This window comes from Syngnathus acus, chromosome 13, assembly GCF_901709675.1.
Source record: "Syngnathus acus chromosome 13, fSynAcu1.2, whole genome shotgun sequence".
NCBI lineage: Eukaryota > Metazoa > Chordata > Actinopteri > Syngnathiformes > Syngnathidae > Syngnathus > Syngnathus acus.
In genome coordinates this window covers 12,186,684-12,212,888 of record NC_051098.1, presented here as the reverse complement: position 1 = coordinate 12,212,888, position 26,205 = coordinate 12,186,684, and the positions used below count along the sequence as shown (strand labels likewise).

General features: G+C 41.8%; 1 protein-coding gene across 9 annotated transcripts in view; it reads right to left on the bottom strand.

Annotated features, from left to right (window-relative positions):
• The window catches only part of dock10 (dedicator of cytokinesis 10), a 36,451-nt gene extending 11,236 nt beyond the window's left edge, over positions 1 to 25,215 (bottom strand). For 3 of the 9 annotated variants that reach the window (XM_037267797.1, XM_037267794.1, XM_037267799.1), the window contains exons 1-24: positions 13,294 to 13,455; positions 7,493 to 7,612; positions 7,162 to 7,251; positions 6,963 to 7,045; positions 5,780 to 5,852; positions 5,410 to 5,538; positions 5,104 to 5,238; positions 4,853 to 5,039; positions 4,523 to 4,608; positions 4,108 to 4,191; positions 3,825 to 3,983; positions 3,525 to 3,746; positions 3,345 to 3,467; positions 3,172 to 3,254; positions 2,737 to 2,859; positions 2,589 to 2,668; positions 2,336 to 2,523; positions 1,808 to 1,873; positions 1,633 to 1,725; positions 1,434 to 1,557; positions 1,226 to 1,347; positions 955 to 1,038; positions 661 to 753; positions 396 to 514 (exon numbers count right to left, since the gene is read on the bottom strand). In XM_037267797.1, the coding sequence (XP_037123692.1) occupies positions 396 to 514; positions 661 to 753; positions 955 to 1,038; positions 1,226 to 1,347; positions 1,434 to 1,557; positions 1,633 to 1,725; positions 1,808 to 1,873; positions 2,336 to 2,523; positions 2,589 to 2,668; positions 2,737 to 2,859; positions 3,172 to 3,254; positions 3,345 to 3,467; positions 3,525 to 3,746; positions 3,825 to 3,983; positions 4,108 to 4,191; positions 4,523 to 4,608; positions 4,853 to 5,039; positions 5,104 to 5,238; positions 5,410 to 5,538; positions 5,780 to 5,852; positions 6,963 to 7,045; positions 7,162 to 7,251; positions 7,493 to 7,612; positions 13,294 to 13,455 (2,828 nt within the window). Of the gene's footprint in view, positions 1 to 395; positions 515 to 660; positions 754 to 954; positions 1,039 to 1,225; positions 1,348 to 1,433; positions 1,558 to 1,632; positions 1,726 to 1,807; positions 1,874 to 2,335; positions 2,524 to 2,588; positions 2,669 to 2,736; positions 2,860 to 3,171; positions 3,255 to 3,344; positions 3,468 to 3,524; positions 3,747 to 3,824; positions 3,984 to 4,107; positions 4,192 to 4,522; positions 4,609 to 4,852; positions 5,040 to 5,103; positions 5,239 to 5,409; positions 5,539 to 5,779; positions 5,853 to 6,962; positions 7,046 to 7,161; positions 7,252 to 7,492; positions 7,613 to 9,529; positions 9,752 to 13,293; positions 13,747 to 24,990 lie in introns of those variants that run through there. The other 6 variants (XM_037267793.1, XM_037267800.1, XM_037267796.1 and 3 more) reach the window with 5 other exon arrangements.
• Between the last annotated feature and the right edge of the window lie 990 nt (positions 25,216 to 26,205).

Sequence of the window (26,205 nt, the reverse complement as noted above, 5' to 3'; positions counted from 1 at the left end):
CTGTTTGTCTTTCATATTGAGCGCAGACAATTTGAAGGAAAAATGGTTGAGGAAAAAAAAAAATGCCAGAAATGAATCAACTCTTCCTAGATACAAATTGTGGCTGTAGCAAAAAACTGGTTTTCTTTTGTGTTGTGCGCATGTGTGCCTATTCTTCTCAGCTGCCTATAAGGAGTATACAATTCTGCCTAGCAACAAGGGCATATGGACAGGAAACAGAATCTGGAAAAATTTGAGATATTTTCAGGATATTTTTGGAATATTTTCCACAAAATTGTGATTTTCCTAACCTGCCATTTTTGTTCATCAATTTAAAAAAAAAACAGTAAGATGTTAAAGATTGGTGTGTACACTTGGAAACGCGACTACAAGATGCCTGTAGTGACAATGATTACCTGGCGGTGGCAGTAGTGACCTCATCATTGTCATTCTGGGTCAGGACCTTGAAGAGCTGGTTGAAAAGCACTGGCAGAAATCTGATGATCACTGGGATTCTCTCCATGCTGAGGAGACCCTGGAAGAGGGCGGAAAAGGAAGACAAGAACAAAGGAGGATAAAATAAATATAGCTCATAAATCGCTCGGAGGAGGAAAGTCTGTCACACTGTAATGTTTCACTGATTAGATGTGGAACAGTTTGTCTTTTTTTTTTTCCTCCAACCTTCAGGCAGTTGAGGAAGTTGGAGGTAGGAGGTAGCGAGAGGTCCAGCTCTCTTTTCTGGCACTGCTGGAAGAAGCGGTTCAGGTGGGGGTCCTGGCGCCAAGAAGAAAAGAATGCAGGAGAATCAGTTCCAAGTTAGAAGCTGGACTCGTTCCATTTTAAGTAACTACAAACTTGGACTGTATATTTCCAACTCAAGAGCATCATATATTATTAAAGCATATGTGGTTCAACTTGGCTCTGAAAAAACATTTGGGTCTGCAATATGCAAGTTAAGAGACATTCAAATGCTACCTGAGTGTACACAGTTGACACGACATTAGTTGAGACTTTGAAGATGGCCTTTGCCCCATCAACCCATTTTACATCAGCTCCATTCTGGAAATGCAGAAAACAAAGGATTTCCAATAATTAGTAGGGAACATTTCTGTAGGTGAAATTAGAGAAAAAAAAAGCTCTGATACTACGACACCGATACTTTAAAGGGGGACGTTAAGTCAAACGATTTCTAGCTCAAACACAAATTGGTGAGCCGATAAATAATGTTCATTAATATTTGCTATACCTTGGTGTTGTTGGCCTCTTTGATGGCTAAGTAACCAGGAGGCAGGTTACTGGAGACCGAGATGTTGAACTCCTGAGATGACAGACGACCTTCTTTGAGGAGAGGCAGCCAAGAGTAGCCCACTTAAGAATCATAAACACAACACACGATGCATTATAGTAAAATGCTAACACGGTAACCCCGTATGCTACATGCTAACGAAGCTCACCGGGGGTCTCCAGGGCTTCTTTCCTCTTAGCGTTGGTCTTAGCGTTGATGTCACATGTGACATGGTAAAATGAGAAAAGCAAATGGTGCTTTTCGTGGAGTTGGGTGGGGAGTTCAATCTTCACCTGCGTTGGCAGAGATGCAACACTTGTTTTGTGCTCTTGCTGAAAACGTGATTATTTTCCATGTAAGGAGCCCACCTCATCGTAAAAGTCAGGATTTTGAGAGTGATGCAGTACAGTGGAACAGGCTGATGTGGTGAACACCGGACCCCCCGGCTTGCCGTAAATGCACTGGGGAGCCAAGTATAACAACGTTCAGATGTATTTTTTATGGCAAAGCGAAAATACCGACTTGTTTTGGAGAATGTGTTACCTTTAAAGGTTTGGCCGGTTCCTCGTCCGAACTGCGGAACTCCACATAGACGGCAAGATTACGAGCCTGTACACAAAAAGAGCAATGTAACGTTAAATAATGGGCTAATAAACTTCTTGGCAGAAGACAACTCACCACCTGGATATAACTAAACAAAATAGGCGAAGGACTTTTAGTGGAATGCAGCTATTCAAATAATTTAGCAGGCAACATTTTGCTTGAACCAAACATCTTTTCTAAATCAAGGTTTCTCAAAGTGTGGTGTGTGGACCACTGGTGGTCCCCCAAAAACAGAAGAAGTGGTCCGCAAATTTCTTTTGTGGGTATGTTTTATGACATGTACAAGGTTGTGATCAAACAGTAAAAGTGCCACAATTAATCGACAACTAATCGATTATCACATTCATCGATAACTAATTTTTGATAATCGATTAATCACAGCTGGTTTTTCTTTGTTAGAACATTTCTCTAGTCACAATACAAAGGGAACTCCAAGGATGGTGAGCGTGATGATGACAACCGCTTTACCTTGGCGAAGCTCTTCTGGCTGTCATATTTGAGATGCTTGGGGTAAACGTAGATGTGGTTCTTGTAGACACGGTACGGCTGAGCAAACTTGGTGGTGTCCTGGATGAACTCCTCCACCTCGACCGTGGGTTGCTGTTTGCTGAGATCCTCAAAGGGCTTGACGGGGATGTAGGAGGACGTCACGCAGTCTAGAAAGCACAAATATGACTCGTGAAGAAAGAGTTATGTATGATGCTTGAGTGGTCAAGCATACTTGGAAGCTCCAAAGGAACATAGTCCACTGTGATGTCCAGAGTCCCGGGAATGGTCTGCAGCTTGCTGGTCTTCTCGGCCCTGATTGGATGAAGATGTAAGAATTGATGTTGTTTTGTAGAAGAGTGACCGTGATGGTTAAGGGTTACCTTCTGTATTCTGACACTAGCTTTATCAGGTCTTCTGTGGAAATTTTGTTACTCTCCTGTTTGAAGAGCGGTGAGAAACGAGATTCTCTGTCGAGTGCCCCCTGGTTGTCCTTGAAAAGTGACCTGTTGTAAAAAAGCAGGCATCAACTTAGAAATTGTTTTTAAATTTTAAATGATAAAGTTAAAACAGATTGTGTATCATATTTCATGCTTCATTGGCACAAAGCCACAAGGGGGCAGTCTAACAGTACAATTTAATAGTAAGCAAAGAAGAGTTTCACAAATAAGTGACTTGGTAAGCTACATTAACGAAAGACCACTGGTTCACATTTGCAAATTTCGTTTCCCCATGTATTTTTTTAATATATAGCTTCAAGCTAGCATTTGACCTCTTTTTGTAAATAATTGTTGAATATCTGGTTTGCTGCTACTGACCTGACGGACCAAGCAAATGGCATTCGGTACTTTCCTAATTTCCCACAGAACTGCTTGTTGGATTTTAAAATCTTCTGGACAATCTGCACAGAAAAAAAACCTCCTCACATCTGTTTCATGAAAACTATATTAATGCAAAATAATAATAATGCAAAAAAAAAAAACTTTCTTACCTTGCTGGAGTCTGTGTTTTTGATGTACGGCTCAGTCCCGCAAGCAATATTTCCCATCAGCACCTTCTCTACTCTGGCCACCATCACGATATCCGTGTGAGGGTTGGTCACCGAGAATATTGCCTACAATGACATCTCATTAACGTCCGTTTATGAATGAACACACTTTGGACGTGATACCTGTTTGGGAAAGCACAGCCAGTTTTCCAGGTCCAAGCTTAGATGACATTCTCCCGCCTTCTTCTCCCCGGGAGCGCACACGCCGTTCTCCTGAGCTCCAGAAGCACTTCCTCCGAACATCTGACGCACTGCCTCGTGGTTGAGGTCCACGTGGAAGTCAGCAGAAACCTTCCTGCCGTCTCGGATGTCCAACAGTGTTAACGACACGAAGAACGGCTCGATCTGGCCGAACCAACAAATAACAAGAATTAATTTTATTTATAAAAAAAAAAAAAGGTCGAAGTCATTCCAATTCCTTACGTTGGTGACAGGGCCAGTTTCATTCTCATTGATGCAGCCCTGCAGCATGAAGTTCAGCGATCGACACGTCACCATGAACCTTCTGCCTAGTTTCTCCTCAAAAGGACGCACGGTGGAGTTGTCGCTCGATGAATGCTCCGCCCGCGGGCTCCTCAGGACCTGCGGTGAAAGAAAATTGCCCATTACATTAGGTACACCTAATATCCACTGTCTTGTTATCTCATTGTGTCTAATAATTTGTATAATGGGAACATATTAATAGCACAGGTAAAATTATACGTACAGGAGTGTCAGGGTCAAGCGAGAAGAGATTCAACCTCTCCTCCCTCCGGGCGCAACGAATTCCCTCATCTGTCTCTGAGACGTACTGCACAAAAGAAGACGACGTATGATAATTATATGACGGGAACCCCGAAACCGCATGACTTGTGCACGCTCGAAAATAAACGGGCGCTTCGAAGATCAGCACCGTGAATGTTGGATTGAAGGGAGAGCTCTTGTTGAAAATAGAAACAATTGGTCAGCGTTCATGTTTGTGTAGTCAATACTTGAGAAAATATAATCATAAAAATGATTGAATACAATCAATCAAAAAAAATAATAAAAAAATTCTTGTAACATTATTTTCAGATAATGGTTGATATATTTCTCATAGCAACCCTAATATGTATGTATAGGGGTGGAAAAAAAGAATCAACCTTAGCTAGCTCGGGATTGATGCCATTTTCCGTCGTATCTTCGTTCTCAGGCAAACAACCATCGCTCAGCGACATGTCAAACACATCTGAAGGAGGAATAACAAATATTTTCATTCTGTAAATCAGCTTTAGCAGCACAGTAAGCAGAAATAGGGATGCATACATCAAACCTGGGATTAAATAGGATTCTGGAAACTATAAAGCAGTCAAATGTAATCTTTATGGCCATGTGCCATTTCTTTCACGCTGAAAATAATTAACAAGCTAACTCACAGACTAAAAGATCTGTGGCGCATGAAAGTTGCTGACATCAGCGTTTACAATTCTCACCCTGGCGATGGTCGGACAGGTCCAGACTTTTACGGTCCGGAGCCGGCCCGTCGTGCGGCGTGATCTGCAAGATGCGAGTCAAGGTGCTGATCCACTCTTCCATGTCCTGCTCACTCTCCGCGGCCAGCACGAAGTATGTGACCTCGTTCATCTTCAGCTCAAAGGCGTGCTTCCTCAAACGATTATTCTGTGCGGATCATTTTATGTCATTCAAATTGGACAGCTCCGATGAGTCAAATTTGGGAGCACACCTGCACAACACCGGTACACGAATCGAGGAATATGCAGCCTTTGGGTTCCTTGGAGATCTTCTCGTCTTTGTAGAAGTTCATGATGTAGGAGTTGTCTGTCAGCTGGGTCAGTTGAAAATATCTTCGCTTGAAGGACTGTGCAAAGATAAGAAACGTCAGTACACAATGAAAGTGCTAAAATCAGTATATTTTTGTATTAACCCATTCGCTGCCATTGACGGCGATATCCGTCAAGGGTCCATTTTAACTGGGATGGCAGTATATGAGTTAATAATCGGTATCAAGGAAGTATTTTGACGTCCTCACCCGGACAGTGATGCTATTGTTGACGGTGCTGTTAAAGTTGCCCTTGTAGAGCCAACCCGAGCGAAACACACCGATCCCTCCCCCTCCTCCTCCACCTCCTCCTTTGGACGAGGACAGGGAAGTGGTGTCCTGCAAAAGACAAACACGCCCACACATAAAGTACATCCTCTCGTCTCGAATATCAATAGAAGAGAAGGAGACATCCTCGACCGGGCCGTTTGTCAAATGACGTGCGTAAATGATGAGGAGGTTCACTTCTCCATGGGAGTGGTTTTCAATAGCTTGGCGATAAACTGATTTGAGCATCATAAAGCCAGGATGTTCTTAATGCATTTGGGAAAAGAAAAAAAAAAAAAAAGCCATTACCAACCTCATCTTTGTCCACGTCTTCATAGTCAATCTCAAAAGAATGGGATGGCAGCTTCTCAGCTTTGTATAATTTCCTACGACAAGGCGAAAGGAGACCATATTGAGAAAAAATGTGGAAGAATTCTGGTGATTATACAATTAATCCACTCTGTGGCTCCACGGAGTCAATAGATAAGCCCCGCCTCTTTTGTTTTGCTTTGCGCGTGCGGAAATGTCGAGCAGGATCCTGGCTCATGACTCCATTGGCGGAAAGACACTTTGCTGAAGGTCACGTGGTGGTGACAGCTGTCGAAAATAACCGCCGCAGTCGGCGCATTTGTGGTGATTGCGGAGTGACGCAGGAATGCTTCCTGATTGGCGGCTGGACGTTGCTGCAGTCCAACGCACCACAAGCCTACATTAGTTGCATATTCCTGCTGGCCAAGTGTTTATACTCCATTTCACTTAACTCCATGTACAAACAGTGGAGTTTATTTTTCTATACATGTTTGGCTTTTGTTTACACAAAGTTTGCTTTAGACCACTGGATACTGACATCTGGGGAAACTGACAGTTTTATCAGTGAACAGTCATAAATCTAAAAGAGCTTGAATCAACAAAATTTAATGACTGGTTTAAATAAATAAAATTAAATAAATTGGAAAAAAATCAAATAAATAAAAAAGAAATTTACATTTTTAATATTTTATATTCTGGCATCCAGTGTAATTTTAAGGATAGACTTTATAAGGCCTTGTGTAGGAAAGTCCAACAGTCTGCACCTGTTGGACTTAATAGGCCTGAGAAATACTTTTTTTTCCCAGAGAGGCAGTGTTCTGTTTCTTTTTTTTATTTTTTAATAACCCCATTAGTGTCATCCACCAAAATGCACATAATGACTTCAGGCCTGCAGAGAAACTAACTGAAGGCATTAACATCTGTCTCGCACTGCTTTAAATGCACTTCCGGTTAGTTCAGAGGTCATGTGAACTGACACCGGCAACCCATGGGATAAAAAAGAGAACATTCCTGTGGTTTGAATCGCTGGACTGTTTTGGATCAGTCCCATCTAGGACCCAACAGCCCTCCATAGCCATGAAGCATTGCTTTGTCCTTCCACTCTCTGACTCTTTTTTTTTTAACTCAACAACCACCGCCGCCATCTTGTTCTCCTTCAATGCGTTTCAGGTTAATGTTGTTATTACCTTGGCAGCAGGCGGTAGTCTCCAGCGTAGTCATCATACTTGAACTGGACCACATTCAGATCCGAGTTGTAATACTTGCAGGCCTGGTGGAGAGGATGGATGGACTTCACTGACTACACGCAGCTAAGATACAGTAAACATACAACATCCCCCCCCACAAAAAAAAAAAAAAGAAACACAAACACAGTTGACATCTGACCTGTCTGACCAGCAGACATTCAGCCTGAAGCTCTGCGCCTTCAGGAACAGCTGACCTGAGAGTGCGTCTCTCTTGGGGCACTGTGGATACCTGCAGGGATGATAAGAACAGTGAAGAGATGCATCACCATGGCAACAGACATTGCCGTTAGGATTACTAGTTACTTAGTAACACATTAAAGGCATCTCTGTACTTTCACTCTCTTCAAGCTGCCATAGCGCTTGTATATATACTACAAGGGAATTCCCTCTCACTTCCTTTGAAAGCTATACTATGATCTGATAAAGTCAAAAAGCTCCTACCCTGAATGCACCTGGGCATGTACACTTACTGTGAAATCATTGTCAGGAAACAGCAGTAGCTCTCTAAGAGGGTCTTGCTTGAGCTCCGCTCCCACTTCCGAGATGACGGCCTCGTAGTCGAGCGGATCAATCAGCTTGGGCTTCTCTTGCTGCGAAAACACATAACGCCAAAAAGACATTAGCGGTTTGAACACAAACGGTGCAGCAACGCATGTAGACAGACAATAAAACAATGCCTATTTTTTTATCCTCTGCATTTAGCGACTAATATTCCTGCAGCTCAGTGAGTCATTTAGTGGCGAAACTCTTCTTGGTGTGAGTCTTGAAATTTACATAACTTTTGCAATGACTGATTTGAATGCAGCCACAGTGAAAACATTGGAGGCAGTCAATTATCCATAGGCACGACACAATCTGACCATTCTGGGGAGAAAAGTCATGATCTCAACATTTCCTGTGGTGCTGTGACATCATGAGGACCTAAAAACAGCACGCAGGAAGTACACGAGTGGCTATTACCGCTGAAGGCGAACTGCTGGGGCACACCCCAAAGCACTTGATGACACTGAGGCCAAGGAAGATATCTTCGCTGTACTTAATCTACCCATGATATGGTTGGAATTTCCTCACTGTACAAGAATACTTGTCCTACTTGCACACAGCAACCACTCTGACGCAAAACGTGACTTCGAACATGAACCGAGAGGGACACAAATATTCACAGAATGATTTCTTTCCATTTGAATCATTATGGTTATGGTGTCACATAGTGCGAAGAAAACATGAATGAACGGTTGTAAATGTCCACAACAAAAGTGTGTGTAATACTCAGTGAGTCAGAGAAAAAGACTTCTTCAATGTGTTGAAAAGATTACAGACCATCGCTTCTGTAATCTGCAAAAAAAAAGCAGAAGACCACAGAAGGCTGGAGGAGACGGTAGCCAGAAAGTTAGAGGAAGCAGAAGAAGTCTCTAGTTTGTTTGACATGTGTGGAGTAGTGACAAGAGTGTTTCACCCAACACGTATTTCGACTTTAATGGTCCAAACAGGAACCAAGATCATCTAAAGTTCACTGAAGGTATCCTAGATGGTATGCTAACGCTAATGTACAATACCAGGATCAAAAATCAATAAACTTCTTTTAGCTGTCTGCATCTATTTTTTATTTTTTTTTTAGTCTGGCTAATTCATCCAACATTCATCCGAGTATTCCGATTTTTCAATATTCCAAGAGCATTATAGACTTCATGACATTCATTTTAACATTGAGAAGCAGCTTTTATTAGCACTCGCTTCCATATAATCAGAAGAACAGTGTCTCTCCGGTTACTATGACAACAGTGGATCGCCTACTTCTGTTCTACAAAATTGGTGAGCCAGCCTGGACACGGTGTGTTAGCATTAGCATGGCTAGCATCATACAATTAAAAATGATTCATGTACTGACTACAATTATTGGCCAAAATGCATGTAAGAATTAAAGTACACTTGGAGAGAAAATTGTTCCTTCCTGGTACTTCAATTATTAAAAAAATATATTATTCAATTATTATAAAAAATAAAAAAAATCCTGCCAACCAGCCATGTTTGGGTTGACTCTCTGACAAAGGCTGGTAAGATTTAAGATGCCATAACAAAAAAGAGCTTTAGTAAATTAGTCTTAAAAAGATCATTTTACCTCAAGCAATTTAAGTCTTGGAAGTGCTGATTAAACACATTTTGTAAAATATTCCAGATTATCTAAGTACACACTGTGGAATTTTACATTTTACATGACACCTGTCACAGAATGTGATTTGGAGAACAGCTGCCTGTTATGTAAGCATCAGTGATAGCCACACAGTTGGATTTGCTTATTATTTGAAAAACAATAATTCTCTGTAGTTTCCGATTACCGTAATAGACCTGAATTTAATGCACTCTACACACTTGGGGGGGGGGGGGGAAGAGGAACTGAACTACTCAATCACATCATTGGCAGCAGCTCTTTCAGACAATACTAGAAAAGTGAAGAAAAAAAAACATAGAAGAGGTAGATATCAGGGAATATATTATTAAATACATACAATACTCAACCTGGTGAAATCCGACCTCACGCGTTTACTCTTGATTTTCCTCCTTAGGGTAATTTTGCTCCTTAAGCTCATTATGAAGACGGAATAATCCAAATGGTAGAAGCGAAATGTAAAAAGAAACAACTAAGCTTAAAGAAATATACTACTCAACTAAACAAACATTGCATGTGGCTTATCACAAGCAGAACTGTCTCCACGTTATGTGTCAGCGCACGTGGACGTAGAGGAAGTTGTTACAACCACACACACACACACACACACACACACACACACACACACACACACACACACACACACACACACACACACACACACACACACACACACACACACACACACACACACACACACACACACACACACACACACACACACACACACACACACACACACACACACACACACACACACACACACACCACACACACACACACACACACACACACACACACACACACACACACACACACACACACACACACACACACACACACACACACACCACACACACACACACACACACACACACACACACACACACACACACACACACACACACACACACACACACACACACACACACACACACACACACACACACACACACACACACACACACACACACACACACCACACACACACACACACACACACACACACACACACACACACACACACACACACACACACACACACACACACACACACACACACACACACACACACACACACACACACACACACACACACACACACACACACACACACACACACACACACACACACACACACACACACACACACACACACACACACACACACACCACACACACACACACACACACACACACACACACACACACACACACACACACACACACACACACACACACACACACACACACACACACACACACACACACACACACACACACACACACACACACACACACACACACACACACACACACACACACACACACACACACACACACACACACACACACACACACACACACACACACACACACACACACACACACAAAGTTCCAAATTTGCCGGCAAATGAGATTTCAACCAAGATGGTAGACAAACACCGACTTAAATCCTTATCAATAAGTTCATCAGCAAAAAAAAAAAAAAAAAAAAAACCTTATAAAATAAGATAAGGTGGAGAAAAAAAAATCAGTAAAATGAGAATTCTTCTTTCTGTTCAGCGATGTTTGGGCAGAGTCAAAGCATTTGTGCACATACAAATAAGCACTTCCTCTGATAAAACCTCAGAGCAGAAGAATAGTCAGAGGAAACGAGCATGGAACAGTTGACGTGTTACATAGACTCAAAGCAGAGAGACCAATTAAAGTCGTTTTCTGTCCTCATGTAATGAATAAGTTAATGGTCTCCTATTGAACATCAGAATCCTCCATTTTCTTCCAACTAACTTCTTTCTTCTCCATCTCATCAAACTTTTTTTTGATTCCCTTGTCGGCTTTACTCCCTTGCTCGCCACCCTATTAACCTTTCCACGTCTCCGCTCGGCCTCCCGCGGTTGCCTCCCCGCTCCCACTTAGCAGACTGATGATGCTGTCGACAAAGTACAGCTGTGAGGATGGCGCGTAGAAAGGCCGTGACTTGCAGCTCAGGGATTCCCCGCAGAGGAACTGGCAAACAAGGGGAGCATTTTCAACGTTGCAGATGGCCAAGAATGGAGACATTGGCGGGAAACCAAAAGGTATATTCCTGGTGGTCTGGTGTCATTGTCAAGTATATTTATTATTGGCTGCTAAAGGAAGGAGGTGTTAGGAGACGTGTCTGGAGTGGAAGAGCGGAGGTACACAAGATGGATGGGGAGAAGAGAGAGGAAGTCAAGAGGCACGAGCCATCTGCTTTCGATCATTACATCAAAGCGTTATGGAAAAAAATGATCTTACTTTGTCAATTTGAGTGTTTCCTTCAGTTCCACAATATGAAACAATATATTAAATGTTGGAAATGATAAACAGAGGTTGTATGATCATGGCAAAGGTTTTTTTGTTTTTTTTTACATTGCAAGAAGTCCAATTTTATTTTCAGATTTGAACATGTTTCAAAACCTGGAAAAACTCTTGAACTAACCTCATCATATGTGTCAGCTACCCTCAACTCCTTGTTTTTGCATTTTTTAAATTCTGGCGTTCCTCAGGGTTCACTGCTAAAGCCTCTGTCTTTTCAGAGATGTCATTCTGTAAAAATAAATATCTAGTCTGTACTAAGAGCTGACTTTTCGGTGTTCTTCAGCATTTTTTCGACATCTATTTTTAAGGCTGATGTAAGAATTGTTTTACATTGTTTTGGGGTTATGAAAATATTATGACAACAACTCATTCTTGGATCCCTTGCAAAATGCTGAGTCAACGTGCTTGCTACCTTCTACTGCAGCATCGTCATGAAAGCCCCACTCATACTCTGATATCTTGCAGAATGTAAAAAAAAAGATTTGCAAGTATAAAACATAACTCCAGTTTACCACAGAGACCAGAGAAAGGAACAAAGACGTGAAAGGTTTATGGTGGGAAAGCAAGAAACAAGAGAAGAAACTGAGTGTAAAAATCACACTGTGCCAAAACTTGAACATTTTTCCACTGGACTTGCAGAAACCTGGGTCCTGCTTGGGGTGAAAAGAAAAATCCGGCCAACACGAGTGGTTCCAGACAGATACCTCACACGTGGCTGACATACAAGCATTGTACTGAAAAGTTGTTTAGGAACATTCAGCTTAATGTAATCCGATCGTTGATTGCTCGACGCAATTGCTGCTGTGTGCATTTATTTATTCATTCAGTCAGTCAGTTAAATCATCTTCTCCTCCATATGTTGGGAAAGGAGAGTGTTCCCACAGAGAGCAAATTCCTAATGTATGACCCTCACTCTCCACCCCTCATTTCCGTCCTCCCCATTATACCTCTCAGCTGTGGGGGGCTACAACCCACATACCAAACGGTTTAAAAAATATAAATCTATAGAATTGAATTAAGATAGAGAGGACAATCGTTTATCACGAGGGTTTCGTTCCAGAAACCGTGAAGCAATTTTTCTATATTTTAGGGCATATTGACCCCGCCCCACAATCACATACCCTAAAAAGAAAAAATTGATCAGGACTGGGGTGAATATTTCAAAAAATGATAATTGTACTTCTACTGGTTATTTAAATGAATTAATTTTTGCAGAATACCAATCCAAAATGTGCATATGAGTAGAATCCTCCTGTTCTACATGGTAGTACCTGTGACTTTGAATGTGTGTGGCTTTAAAAGGCGGGGCCTGGCCTGTTAACTTGCGAAGTTAATTTACAAGTTGAGTACCTGGGCATCATTTGTGGCAGCCAAAGTGCTTGTTACATGTTTATTTTGTTAGCATTTGTTCAATAAAGCAATTGAAAATGCATTTTTGAACCACCTGTCGAGGAATGACAGTCGTTTTACCTAGCGGTTAGCTAGGCTACATTGAATTAGCTAACAATTGTTACCTCATAAATTTCACATTATCTTATTTTTTCTAAGTGTGAAAGGACAACATTTTAGACATTCAGTTTTGAAAGGACTCGTGATATGTCAAAAAAAATCATCCTGCTCAAATGAGCAATATACGATTAAAAATTCCAAAAACGACCACAAAGGGGACACATGACAAAAATGGATTCTGACAATGACTACTGTACACACTACTGTTCCACCCACACATGCATTATGCAGCGGTGCATCGGTACTGGTTACCATGACAATGATGGTCAGAGGTGAGCTGGCAGTTGTGTAGCCTTCCAGGGTGGGTGTTGCAGCAGCATCCATTGACGCTTGGTCCAGCCGAGTACACATGTAACCGCAGTCTGCCCCACCCACTGAGCGTAGAAGTAGGACCACACTGGCAGAGCAGCCCATAATAACCCCTCGATGCTGACACCAAGTGATGGGCAAGTGTCACCTGTTGCCGTGTCTTGTCCCGATCAAGTCCAAAAGCAGCCGCTGGTCCAGCCAGTGGTGCTGAGCCTTTGCGTTCAAAGCCTGTCAAGTAGCGGAGGCTCCATCCCCGACTAAGCCGCCTGCAACCTTTCCCTTTACAAGCTTCCGCCACCCCCCTGCTCCGGATTCCGGTTCTTCCCGTGGCTATGAGTGAGAATACACACAGCCAGCCTTGGCGTCGTCCCTCCCTATCTTCCCCTCTCTCTCTCTCTTTCTCTTTCTCACTCCCTCACACACACACATTGACTGCATCTGTGAACAGTCCAAACCAGCCCAGCCCAGCCCAGCTCGCCCAGACAAATGGCAGAATGCAATAAGCGTCAGATGACCAGAAGCAGCTGCTACAATGCACAAAAAAAACAGCATCACTTTTCCCTCCCTGTCATTCTGCTGCACTTTCTTTGATTATTCTCTTTCCCAATCCCACCACTCCTTCCAGTTCCCCTGACTGCGCCTTTGCAGAAACCATTGGTGGTGCCGCAGTGATAACACGCCCTTTTGCTGCAGACTGAGCGGGGTTTTTTTTTTTTTTTTTTATAAATGTGCATAGATTAGACTTAGCAGTATGTTTCTTCCCGTGACACATAAAGCATACCTACTTCGCTCCAGACTAAAGGCTCTGGCAACATGAACAGTACGTGAGGCTCCAGGGAGCTTGTTGCAGACTTGTTAAGAGCGACAGAGCAGAAAGAGGAGGGAAAATAAGGGGTGGGCGGATTTACAGTTGAAGCATGCAGCATGTGGACGACAGAATGCACAGAACAGTCCCGCTGTCTAATTTTCATTCACTCTAGATTAAATCTGATGTCTTATGTTTTTTTACAGTGTGAGGCTTCAGACAGTGTTTTTGTAGAAAACTGAAATACAGCAGAACCTTAGTTCACCAATTGAATTTATTCTATACTCTTTTTGTTCGCCAAAACACTCATGAGCCATTGAAATGAATGGAGATGCATTTAATCCGTTCCAACTCTAGAACAAACTTGTTTACCTTGTTTTTATCTGTGGTTGGTTTTATTCGTTTTTTCAACAGTAATGCAGTACATATTAGCTAGACTATAATTTTACATTTTTCTTCTGGAAATCCCTTTTTGCATAATCATGCTAGTCAACTATCACAATCATCTTTAAGACGACACGTCCTAATGTTCAGCAGCATTAAGTAGTCAACAGAGGGGGAAAATACTAGACTGATCAAACGTTTAATTTGTGTATGCATCGTTTTCCGCAGACCTTTTATCAAGCGACACATGGCATATAGATCCACACATTCTCACGCTGTTTCCTCCCCACTGAGGCATCCATGGTGATCTTCTTAGGTCATAATTAGTCCAAATAGACCCGTGTCAAGTTGCTACTTGGCTCCACCACCCACGTGAAACGCTCATTAATATAGTGTTTACATTTATATATAAAAAGCACAACAGATGTGCATCCACCCACATGAAGACAAAAACAAGCAGATTTATAAATTATAACCTGCACGAAGCAACAATAGAGTTTGACGAAATAAGTGAAATGTTACTGTTATTTATTTTGTCTTTGCTGATCTTTTCTACAGCTTCAAACCTATTTGACAGGCAGTAGCTCTAAATCGTTACCCGATTTAGCCCCCTTGGTTATTTTCTATTCTAAACGCAAATAAATCCCGAGTCAGCATTCTTGATTTTTTCTATTGTATTGGAAATGGTACGTTTCATTCTATTTACATAGCTGACAACGTTATCATCATCCCCGCCTACGCACGCCACAATGAAAACACAAGCCAGAATACGGTTTACTGTTCCAAACTGAACTGTTGTTAGCCGAGAAGAGACGAACAGGATACGTGTCAGCCAATAACCATTAGTCTTAGCGTGACTTCATGTAAAAAAAAAAAAATAAAAAAAATAAAAAATGAGGAAACGACTGAGGCCGCAGCAAACAATTACTCATGTGACAGTTAAAAAGTGAAATGAAAACAGCTGTTGGGTATAAATGCGAGTTTCAATGTACGCCTTTAAATAGGCATACGGCTTTGCACATGCACAATGTATGTCAAAAACTGAAAACGGTGACATCATCAGGGGGCAGAGCGCCGCCATCAATTTGTGCCGCTAATGCTTCCCAGCTGTGCGAAGAACTAACCTACCGCTCGGCTTTTATTCGTGCGCATGCGTCGTGCTAAACACATGTGGTCCGACTATTTATACAATATAGATAACCGTGTGCCGTTTTAATGGCTTCCAAAAAGGAGAACCTACAGATGAAGGCCTGATAAAACTACTGGAGGTTGCCTCGTAAGCAGTTAGCTCGGCTATACCGAGGTTCCCTGAGAGCTGGCAGCGGGCTAATGTGTTGTTTGATGTGGTGCAGAACCCTGATGAGTTTTGAGGGGGGAAAACATTCTCTGGTTTCCATGGCGACCGGCGTCTGTCAGTTAAGAAAGACCTTGTATTCCCTACACAAGGTGAGCCTCTTAAAAACTTTTTGGCTAGCAGTTAGCTAACCCGTCAATGTGTTGTGGGACTGCTTAGTGCAAAATGGTTAAATTTGACCCTACACTTGATCAATTGAATTTCTCATAATGTATTTTCTCAGCGAGTGAATTCACAGAGAGCTGTTCTCAGAAAAACCTCAGCGTCCACAAACAGGAAGACGGTAAAAACCAGTGAGTGTTGTACTGAGCTACTTTCGAAATTAGTATTGATTCCAAACAATTTAAAAAAAAAAAAAAAAATCCCATTATGTTATATGCCCACTTGTTAAAAATGATTTACTACCCCGTTCACAATGTGACACAATGGAAAACAAAGTTCCATACTTCCAAATGACTGTTTACTTCTACTCAAGGAAACTTTGGCATTACCTGTCACGGCTGGATTATATATCCATCTGTGAACAGAATTATAATTCAAATCTCCCGGGGCTTGTTAAATCATGGGCCAATGGAGAATTCCTCACAATTTGGAGCAAATCCAAGGAACACACCATTTTTGTTTTACAACCCCCCCTCAGCACAGATGTGCACTCTACAAAATGGCCTTTTAGTTTCCTTCGCACACCGAAAAGACATCGTCCTCTATTTCCTGTTAAAACTAGCAAACTAGCTGTTAATGATGATGTCTTGTGAAGTTGAGGAGGCGACGGGAAGACGTACGCTATCAATGCCATCTAGTGCTGAGAGCGAAACACAACAGGCTGAGCAAGCATCCTCAACTCTCGCCCATCTGCTGTTACTTTAAAACACAATCTACAGGAGGCGCTGAGAGCCAAAGATACAATCTGCTCGGTTGATTTAGAAAAGGAAGCTATTAAAATGTCTTTAACTGAGAAGTGAAATCCGGAGGCAGAATGGATGTTTTGGGAAGAAAGGAGATGGGGTGGAGATTTGTGAGGAGCAATTGCTGGGAAAGGGTGTGTGAGGAAGAAGGGGCTCAATTGTTGTTGTACTGTCAACTTCACAACAAGCCGCAACTTGTCAGATATGGAACAATTGTTTTTTGAAAAAAGTCTTCAAGCAGTTAAATTCCTCGGATAGTTTCGACAAACAAAGAGAATTGCACGTTACACTTGACTGCTAAGCTTAGTGCTAACATTAGCTTAGGTGTCATGGCGTTAACACTATTTAAGCAATAGAAATTTGAGCACAAACGGTGGAGCAACACATGTAGACAGACAGCATTTATATTCAATTTAATTATGTTATAATTGTATTTCAAAGTAGAAAATAAGTAGTAGTAAATAAAATAAGCTTGGATTAGATTCTGATGGTCTGAAAAATAGTGCAGTATTAAAATCACAGCTCTAAAACGACCTATTTTGAATTATTAAATATAAAAATAATATTGATACCAAATATATGAAATAAAAACTGCATATTTTTTAATTCAATCCATTTTCTTTTTAACCAAATTTAAAAATAATTGCTACAGAAGCAATGTGAGCTATGTCAAGTTGAAATACATTTATTTTAACGAGGAGATATTTTTGAGTTGCAGTTAAAGCGTCACTGTATAAACCACCGCTCCCATTCATCTAAAATCCTGTGTAAGCATTTTATGTTGGAAGTCATAAAACGAGTCACACAAGAGATTTTATTTAGCAAACATGGAGCAGCAGTAGCACCAGAGAGACACAGAACTAGTGTCGCATATTTGCAACCTCATTAATTCCCTCTCCCACATGGCATCCCTCCTTGCTGCTCAAGCCTGTCCCGGGCCTCAGCGGCATTGTTCAAACATCCGATAATATTCGCAATGATTCTACAACTGGATGAGGGAGCAACATTTTCATGGAGGGCTGTTTGGAGGTACAATGAAACTTAAAAAAAAAAAGGCTGTTTAAATGAGAAACAGGTTAATGCTTGTTCTCCAGGGGATTGTTTCTAACAACAACAGCAGCAGGCAACAGAGCCGCTCTTTAACACGGACTTTCATGAGACATTAATTCAAAGCAAGCAAAAGCAATGAAAGGTTCACTTCACCCTGCTGCGCTGATATTCATCTGCTCATCAAAGCCTAAGATTGCAATATAATAACACGGAAGCACCGTTCGCCTCCCAGCTCCGCCATCTGTCCGCTGCGATCCCACTTGAGCCAGTTACACGGCTCTTGTTTCCGGACTAGGTAAAAAACAGGAGGGGGGGGTGAGCGTGCAACCACGATGAAACTTGACTGTATCGGAGCCAAGTCAAACTCGGAAAAAGCCGCGATCCCTCCTCCGGTTCCACCGCATGTCGAGGCCGCTGTCACTCGGAAATTATCCCCGATGATTGCTGCTTCCTGTAACTCTGTCAGCTTGAAAAGTGTGGCCTCACCCTGAACCTGTTCCATCCATCCTCAATCAAAACCGAGACCTATTACACTGAGAGTCCTACACGAAACATTCGCACCCACCTTATGGATTCAATGAATGTTCAAAAAGAAAAAAAAAAAGGTACGATATTACAAACTGCTAACGCTCAACCAAAGACTGAAGACTTTTCCGCCTGTGTTTTCATTCATCTAACCCTGCCCTTCCTCCTCGTTCATCTCCCAAATTTTCCTCCCCCATTTCCTTGATTTAGAGCTTCCCTCCCTCTGTTTGTTTCCGCTACAGGTCTACTTCCAGCTCACTTTTACAAAGCACGCTAAAAGTACATTCAAAGTACATAAGATAAATCAGCATTGACGGACAAAGCGAAGGGTTAATCCCGTTTCTCTGAATTCAGCACGCATTTTATGACTTGCTGCGACTCAGCAATTTAGCCAGGTTGCCTTTAAAATGCAAGTCAGCGGACCTCTTTTAGTATCCGACTGAGGCAACTAGAACTAGAATAGAATCGCTTTGAACTTGAGCTTTAAGACAGAGCCGTCAGCATTCTTCCTGACCGCCAATATTCCAGAAAAATAGATACCAATGTACGAATGAATGTTTTTTTCATTTTAAAGCAATACAAAGCCAAAAACAAATATCTTGACAAATATCTGATTAAAATCGAACGAGACAACCAAACAACCGCACAAATAAGAATGACAACACTCCTGATGTCATCCACAGCTCACACGCAAATGCTCACACAAAGATGTTTCAACAGTTCCTGACATCACTCACTAGGCCACGCCCCTTGAAGGCACAAAACACTTATAGTAAACAAAATGAAGTTACTCATTTGGTCATTAAACAAATTAAACTAGTAAGTCAAGGTACCACTGTACTGCACTTTCAAATAAAAATGCAATGAATTCAATAACCCTTGAGATTTAGGTAAATTAAGAAAGGCTCGATTAATAACGGTACCTTCACCTTCATTTTCCTCAATAGCTCTATTACATTGGCAACAAGAGAGTCAACCCTTCTTCTATCTGTTCTGTGCCAAAGACACAGACAAAATGATTTTATCAGTGCAGCTCCACCCGGGCTTGGCGCTAGTGTCAAAAGATTAATAATGGCAGCTCATCTCAAATCGCTCTTTTTTTTTTTTTTTATAGCTTCTGCTATCAGGTCAAAAGGGACAGGTCCGTCCGTGCAGGATTATTGTTGACTGAGTCAGGCTGATCAAAGCCTACATGGATCGGTCAGACAGGCGGATCTTGGAGGGTGTAAAATGGATTAATGGTTCTGTTCTAACAGCTCCAGATTTTGGCTTGAGCTCGGAGAAGTTATTGCATCCCATGCTCGCTTTCTTGTCATTGATTTGAAGAAGCGGAAGAGGACTGGATAGTTCCCTTGAGGAGAAAATTGAGGGAGTCGACAAAAGATGGAACCGCCGATTGCAGTTTGGTGCCTTGCTTCAGAGCAACTTTGCAGAAAAATTCAACAACCAATCTATAGTCGCACATTTTACAGTCCGTTGATAACCCCTGGTCTAGCGGATATAAAAAGTCTACACACCCTTGTTGAAATGCAAATTCAAATTTTGTGTAAAAGCTAGATAAAAGCTTGTCAGTAAAGCGTGTTTGAATGGATGCTCAAGGGCGAGGGCACTGGGGCAAAAGAAGGCGCGGAGGGGGCAGACTGTAATGGCGGTGGCATATTCAGGCCTCCTACTCTGGAATGCAGAGTGAAGCAGAGACACAACACTTCAATTCACGCACAAGAGAGTCAGTGGACTATTCTTAGTACCTCCCCCCCTTATCCACCCCGAGGCCTATGAAGACGTTAGATAGCCAAGTGCACGGTGGCATCCTTGAAGGTTGAGGCTGGTCTGGGAGGCTTCAGATACACTCAAAGTTCTGAACAGAGGAATTGCCGACACCACCGTGACCGGATTTTCTTCTCTTAATCTGTCATCAGATGAAAATCCAGAAGGTTTAATATTTGTGATTACATTCAGCCATGTTATGCTTACTATGCAGCATCATTCCAAACAGTGGCCTGATTCATCTAGACACAGCACAGACTTTCTTTTTGTTTCCTCTTGCTCTTCTCTTTGCTTTTATTTCTCTGTCCTCTCTCTCTCGCTCTCTGAATGAGTCATTGAGAAGAAGATACACACCAAGTCCTGGCCGTGCACGGTCCCACTGTTATCAAGCGGCCCAGTCTGCATTTTGAGTCATAACAAAGGGTCAAAGAAGTATTCATCTTGTCTAATCCCGTTTCCTTTCTAGCCTGTCTGCGAATGCGGGTGATGAAACAAGGCGTTAACATCTCATAAATAAAACGTTGAGGATGAGGCCAGCCAGACTGAACCAAAAATGTTTCGCAAAAATAAATAGATGTGCATTTGTCTCTTAGTAAACTGCGACTTGCAGGTGTGAACGAGAACGCCGCCAATGCTAACTTACAACGTGTACCTAATGAAGTGTCCTTGTACATTTAGCTAATGGGGGCAATAGCAATGGCGCGTGTTCCCGAGAGACAATAAATCACTGTTTGTGCCCGTACGAGTACGCACTTGAGCTGACAAAGAGGACGGCAGCTGCCAGGCGATGCTTCAATGTGACCCCCCTGTCGCGTTTACAACGTTGCGTCGATGTGGACGCGAGAGGCCGAGACTACCTTCGCAACAGAAGTTCTTTGCTTTCGAGCTACAGGTACAAATGAAATGACTAATATCAGCATTATTAAGGGAAAGTACTCTAACGACCAATTTCACTCTGGGTTTCCATTTTTTTTATGGCCTTAATAACTGAGCTGAGCTCGATCCTTGTCTCATTAAAGCAGCAACATATAAATTACAAGACACAGTTTTACAAAACAGTAAAAAAAAAAATACATCTTGTGGGCCGGATAAAGGAGACGAGATATACAAAGAGTGATGATAGCAGCGCTTCCTGTTAGAATTCCATCTTAATTGACCTTCCTCTGTTGCCGTGGTAACAGCGGCACGGCTAACGGGTAGCTTGGCTGCTAATATAAGCAGTTCCTCTTCTCAGGGGGCAATTGATTTTCAGCATAGCAGTCTTATTCTGTTTTTTTTTATTTTTTAGACACGCTGCTATGTGCTCCGTGTATAACTTGGCAGGTCACAAGTCAAGCACGATGCACCCCAGGCAAATCAACGTGTCGTGAAGAGAGAGCGCACTCAAGCTGACAGCAAAGACCCCGGACGAATATCTACCCATGATGCCCCCCAATTGCTCAAACCCTGTCTGACACACATTATAGCTCCAGACAGAGACAGACATGCCCGGTAGAATTATATCACTCCAAGAGCCGCCCGACGATTACAGGGAGGGACTATTACAAGAGGAAAAACACCCCAAGCTCAAGCAAACAAAAAAAAACCAGCATAAGGAATGCCAAAGAAGTCCATTTGGAGGATCAGAGAGCAGATGCTTGATAAATTGCACGTCTTTCTGGCAGCAAGTAAGACAACAGACTGGGCAAAGCTTGAGAAAGTCGGGGGGAAAAAAAATAAACACACATGTTGGGCAGATGTGACCTTTCGCTTAGTCGGAGGCTTCAGGTTGTTGATAAAAATGTGAAAATATGGGGAAGAAAGGTTGTGTGATCTTTCGGGGTGACGTTCACTTTTTCACACAAATGGCTTTTCTACCTTCCAGGAAGAGCACTACGGATTTATTGGGTTTATTATAAATATTTGAAGTGGTCATCTTGATATGTGTGTGTTTGGGTGGAAAACCGCATAGTTGTTGCTTCATCATTTTGGCGACTGTGGCCAGAAAGCTACAACAATAAGTGATTATGTAATATTGTGGGAATGCTGAGGAAAAAAGACCAATGTTTTTGAGTGTTTAATAAAAAATGAAACTTGTTCCTCATGTTGTTTATATTCTTCCGTGTGCGGTTTTTGTGTTTGTTTTTTTGGACTTAGAGAGTGAAACCTCAAATCCATTCGGGCTGTCTTTTTCCATCGATTAATCGAATCAAATATTATTTTGCATGCAAGTATTCAACAAAACAAATGTTCCACCATTTACTGTTTACTAACCAATTAGTATTGTTTATCTGGTATAGTTTAGTGTTTGAAACAAAACAAATAATGTCATGTAAGACAGATTCATGTACTCACCAACCGAAGTAAAAGCAGATGCTTGCAAATGTCGCAACAGTGATGAGCAGTGTATTTTCATGAAAGACTTCGAAAATAAATGACAGGCTGACACGAGACGATTTAGCCAATTTGAAATTGAAAAATGTCTCCCAAAAAAAAAAAAAAAAAAAAAAATCACTCGGTTATCAAAATAGTACCTGTTGATTATTTAAATAATCGATTAGTTGTCGATTAATCGATTAATCTCAACAGCTCTAAGATTCAGTTCTTAGATTTTTTTTTCCCCCCCTCATGGAACAGATAGAATAGTACTTGCCTGCGAGATTGGTCTTTCCACATTACCATGGCAACTTTGCTACATCCATCCGATAACAAAGGCTCAATAATCGTAGCCGCCCAAATGGATACGAGCCTATAGAACGAGGTGCAAGGGCACGCGTGTGATGTTTGCTGCTTAGTGTGGCTGGCATCCAACTCCACAATATGTCATGTAGTTGCTCCCCTGTAGGCCACACTGGCCAAAAGGATGCCACGTGTGGATATTACCTGTTGTTTTCTGGAAAGAGTCGCAATAAAATAAGGCGGCAGAGGGTGACAAAAATTATTCTAATCCAGTTTATCGGCTCTCAAATGAGAAACAGATTTCCATTTTAGCATTACAACGGTACAGAAAGCTCCTAAAACGAACGAATGAGCAGAAATGAAAGGGAAAGTGAGAGAAAGGTTGGTCAATGAGAGGCTCACGCTTCAATGAATGTTACGCCAAAGGGCCCGATTCTGCTGACCTGGTTTCTTTCACCAACAAAAAAAGGGCCATGCATTAACGCACTGACAAAAACATCCATGCGCCCAAAACGCCGGTGGACATTTTACACGCCCGCTTAGCTTGCGCTGAGCGCTTGCTTCATACCAGCACATTTAGACACACGTTTAACCCGAAGTCCCCAAGCTACAGCTCGGAATCCGGGATGCCTTCAAGTTCCAGGATTTTGCATCCACTGCACTGCTGCTTTTGTTTAATGGAAAGGAGAGCGTCTGCCTACTTGCCTCTACATGCGAAAGCAGAACCCGGCGTGTGGTATAAACACATTTCGGGAACATGACTAACGCTATTCAACAAAACAATGCAGCTCTGCCTACCTTGCTCAAGTCACTCTTGCTAACAACTGGCACTGATTCTTTCGCTCTGGAACTTTGGCCAGGATATCTACTCATTGGCAGAGAATTGGTCAAGGGGGTGATGGTAATTATGCAAATTTTTCACGTTGTTACATAAGGGGAAGGGGGGTAAGTGCCAAACAGATTGTTCACATAAACATTGTCAGGAATAAGCAGATAAAAACATTTGTTTGTTTAATTCCACACGTAATGGGTAAGCAGGCACTCTGGAGACCTAAAATTTGTATACAAATAATTAAAAGTCCATTTTACACAAGTCCCTTCGAGGAGCTGAGCTTGTTATTTGTATCGCATGTAAATCCTTATTATGTACATCCAATAAGCACAACTGAAAATTGCTTGATCGGCATTAAATTCAAATTAAATCCTAAATTGATATTTTTACAAAATTGATATTATTTTTACTATATTGAATTCACATTAAATTCATTGTCTACTGGGCAGCGCCCAAAACTAAAAACATTCTGCAATTTCCACAATAAAAAACTAAAAAAAAAAGGAACGTCCACCGTTCTTGTATTGCAATCAATTGTGCACTCCGCTGAGCTGTGTCCTACTGACACACTAACAGTACAGTGAGGAGAATGAAAAGCGGAGGAGAGTGAAGAGGTGTGACCTTTCTTTATGCAAATCTTCAGCACAGATATACTCGTATCAAGAAAAAGAAAGAAAAAAAAGCTCAAGATTTTGTCCTCCACTCAAAAAAATAAATAAAATTGCTTTGTATACTATATTGTTTGGCTGCCTCTTTTTTTTTTTCTTCCACTCCCCTCACCCCTCCTCCCATTTATATGTCATGAGAGTCTCCTTTCTATGATGCGTGACACACCCACTGGAGCCTACCTTTCTCCAAATATAGTCACATAATAGGACAAAAATTGCTTGCAAATACAGTCTATTGGTTGCTCTCATTTTCCCGCCCGGCTCCCTTCCTCCATTTTCCAGAAGCAGCCCACTAACCTAGAGCCAAGCCACTATTTATTTCATTCATCCAGAAGCATTGGAAACAAATCACATTTCAAGCCATTGTGCAGGTTTATGAGGAACTAAAAGAAAGCAAGTGAGACATATTAAGCATTTAAAAACAGTGGATGCCACCACCCGCCCCCCGTGGGATCAATAAAAACGAAGCATTGCTGCACTGACGCCTGCACTGCATAGAAAGATGCAAGATGAATGTCAATGGCAGATCCTGCACAGCTGGAAGAGGGCAGCGGTCTGCAGAGGATGGGTACTCATGACGTCCCCTCTACTTAAGAGGCTCGGCTAGCGCAGTGAGCCCACAAGTGGTAATGCAATTTCAATTTTTTTTTTTTTTTTTTTAGTGACAATTCACACCGACTCGTTTCACTCACCGCCACTGCAGAGTGTCTGACAGCGTTGCAGGCTGTCTGGCGTATCTCCGCTGCGCTCCCGGGCTTCAGCAGGTTCTTGGTGAATCTCCGGGTCGATTCGGACGCCATGTCGTCATCCGAGCGGCCGCGGCGGTCCGTGCAGTCCGGTGTAACGTGCCGCAGTCCGACCTGCTCCTCTTCGCTGCCAACATGAGCAGACAGAGTCCTCTGTTTACGCACACACCGTAGTATACACGCTGGGAAGCCAGCTAGAAATCATCAAATTATAACTTCCTGTTTGTAGTTTCAAAATAAAAGACATCCCGACAGTGTCGTTGGAACATCCACGCCAGCAACTCTTACTTTGAAGGTCATAAAGGATACCAACTTTATACTTATTTTGTAACTTACCGCAAAACGAATAGATAATTTTTACTATCGCTTTCTTGCAATTGAAGGGCATTTATATTCAAAATTCCCACCGTAGTATTGTTGAATCAGTATCAATGTTGACGCATTAAATGCTTCAAAGATAAAACGATAATATATTTCATTTGAGTGCATTATGGAGTCCCTATTATCAAAAATGATACAAAACAGAAATGTCAATTAATCAGGAGTCCGGTCACGATCAAAGAGACAGCAATTAAACCACGAGTTCACAGCGACACTCAGTGGCAGCGAATGGTTAAATAATTTGCAACATCTCCTGAAAAAATAAAATAAAAAAACATTAAAAAGACTGAAAAGCATGTAGAGTAGTATAAAGTGGCTATACATTGGGAATTTTTTTAACATTCGCGTTTGTCGTTGCCTATAATATTCTGCAAAAGAAGTGTTGTGCTGACCCCTGGTGTATAACAGCAGCATTGCAGCACACCGACGTCACGTGATCGCCTCTTCAGTTAATTTACCACCTGTCGACACTATGTGCGAATGCAAATGTAATTTAACGTGGTAATTTGTCACACTCTGCGTGTTATCCCTTTGAAAAACGTTTTTTTTTTTTTTTTTTCAAGAGTGCCGGCAAGTATTTTTTTTAATTCATCAAGACCAATTTGCCATAAATCAGTAGAAGAATGTCAGCAGCTTGGCGGACTAATGCTAGTTTGAAACAAGAAAAATATATCGTAGATGGAAATGGCAGATTTGTATCGAACAAAACATTTCCAAAGAGAGGCAGTTATAAAAAAAAAAATAATAATAATAATGTTTAAAGTTAAAGTTGCTGAAGCG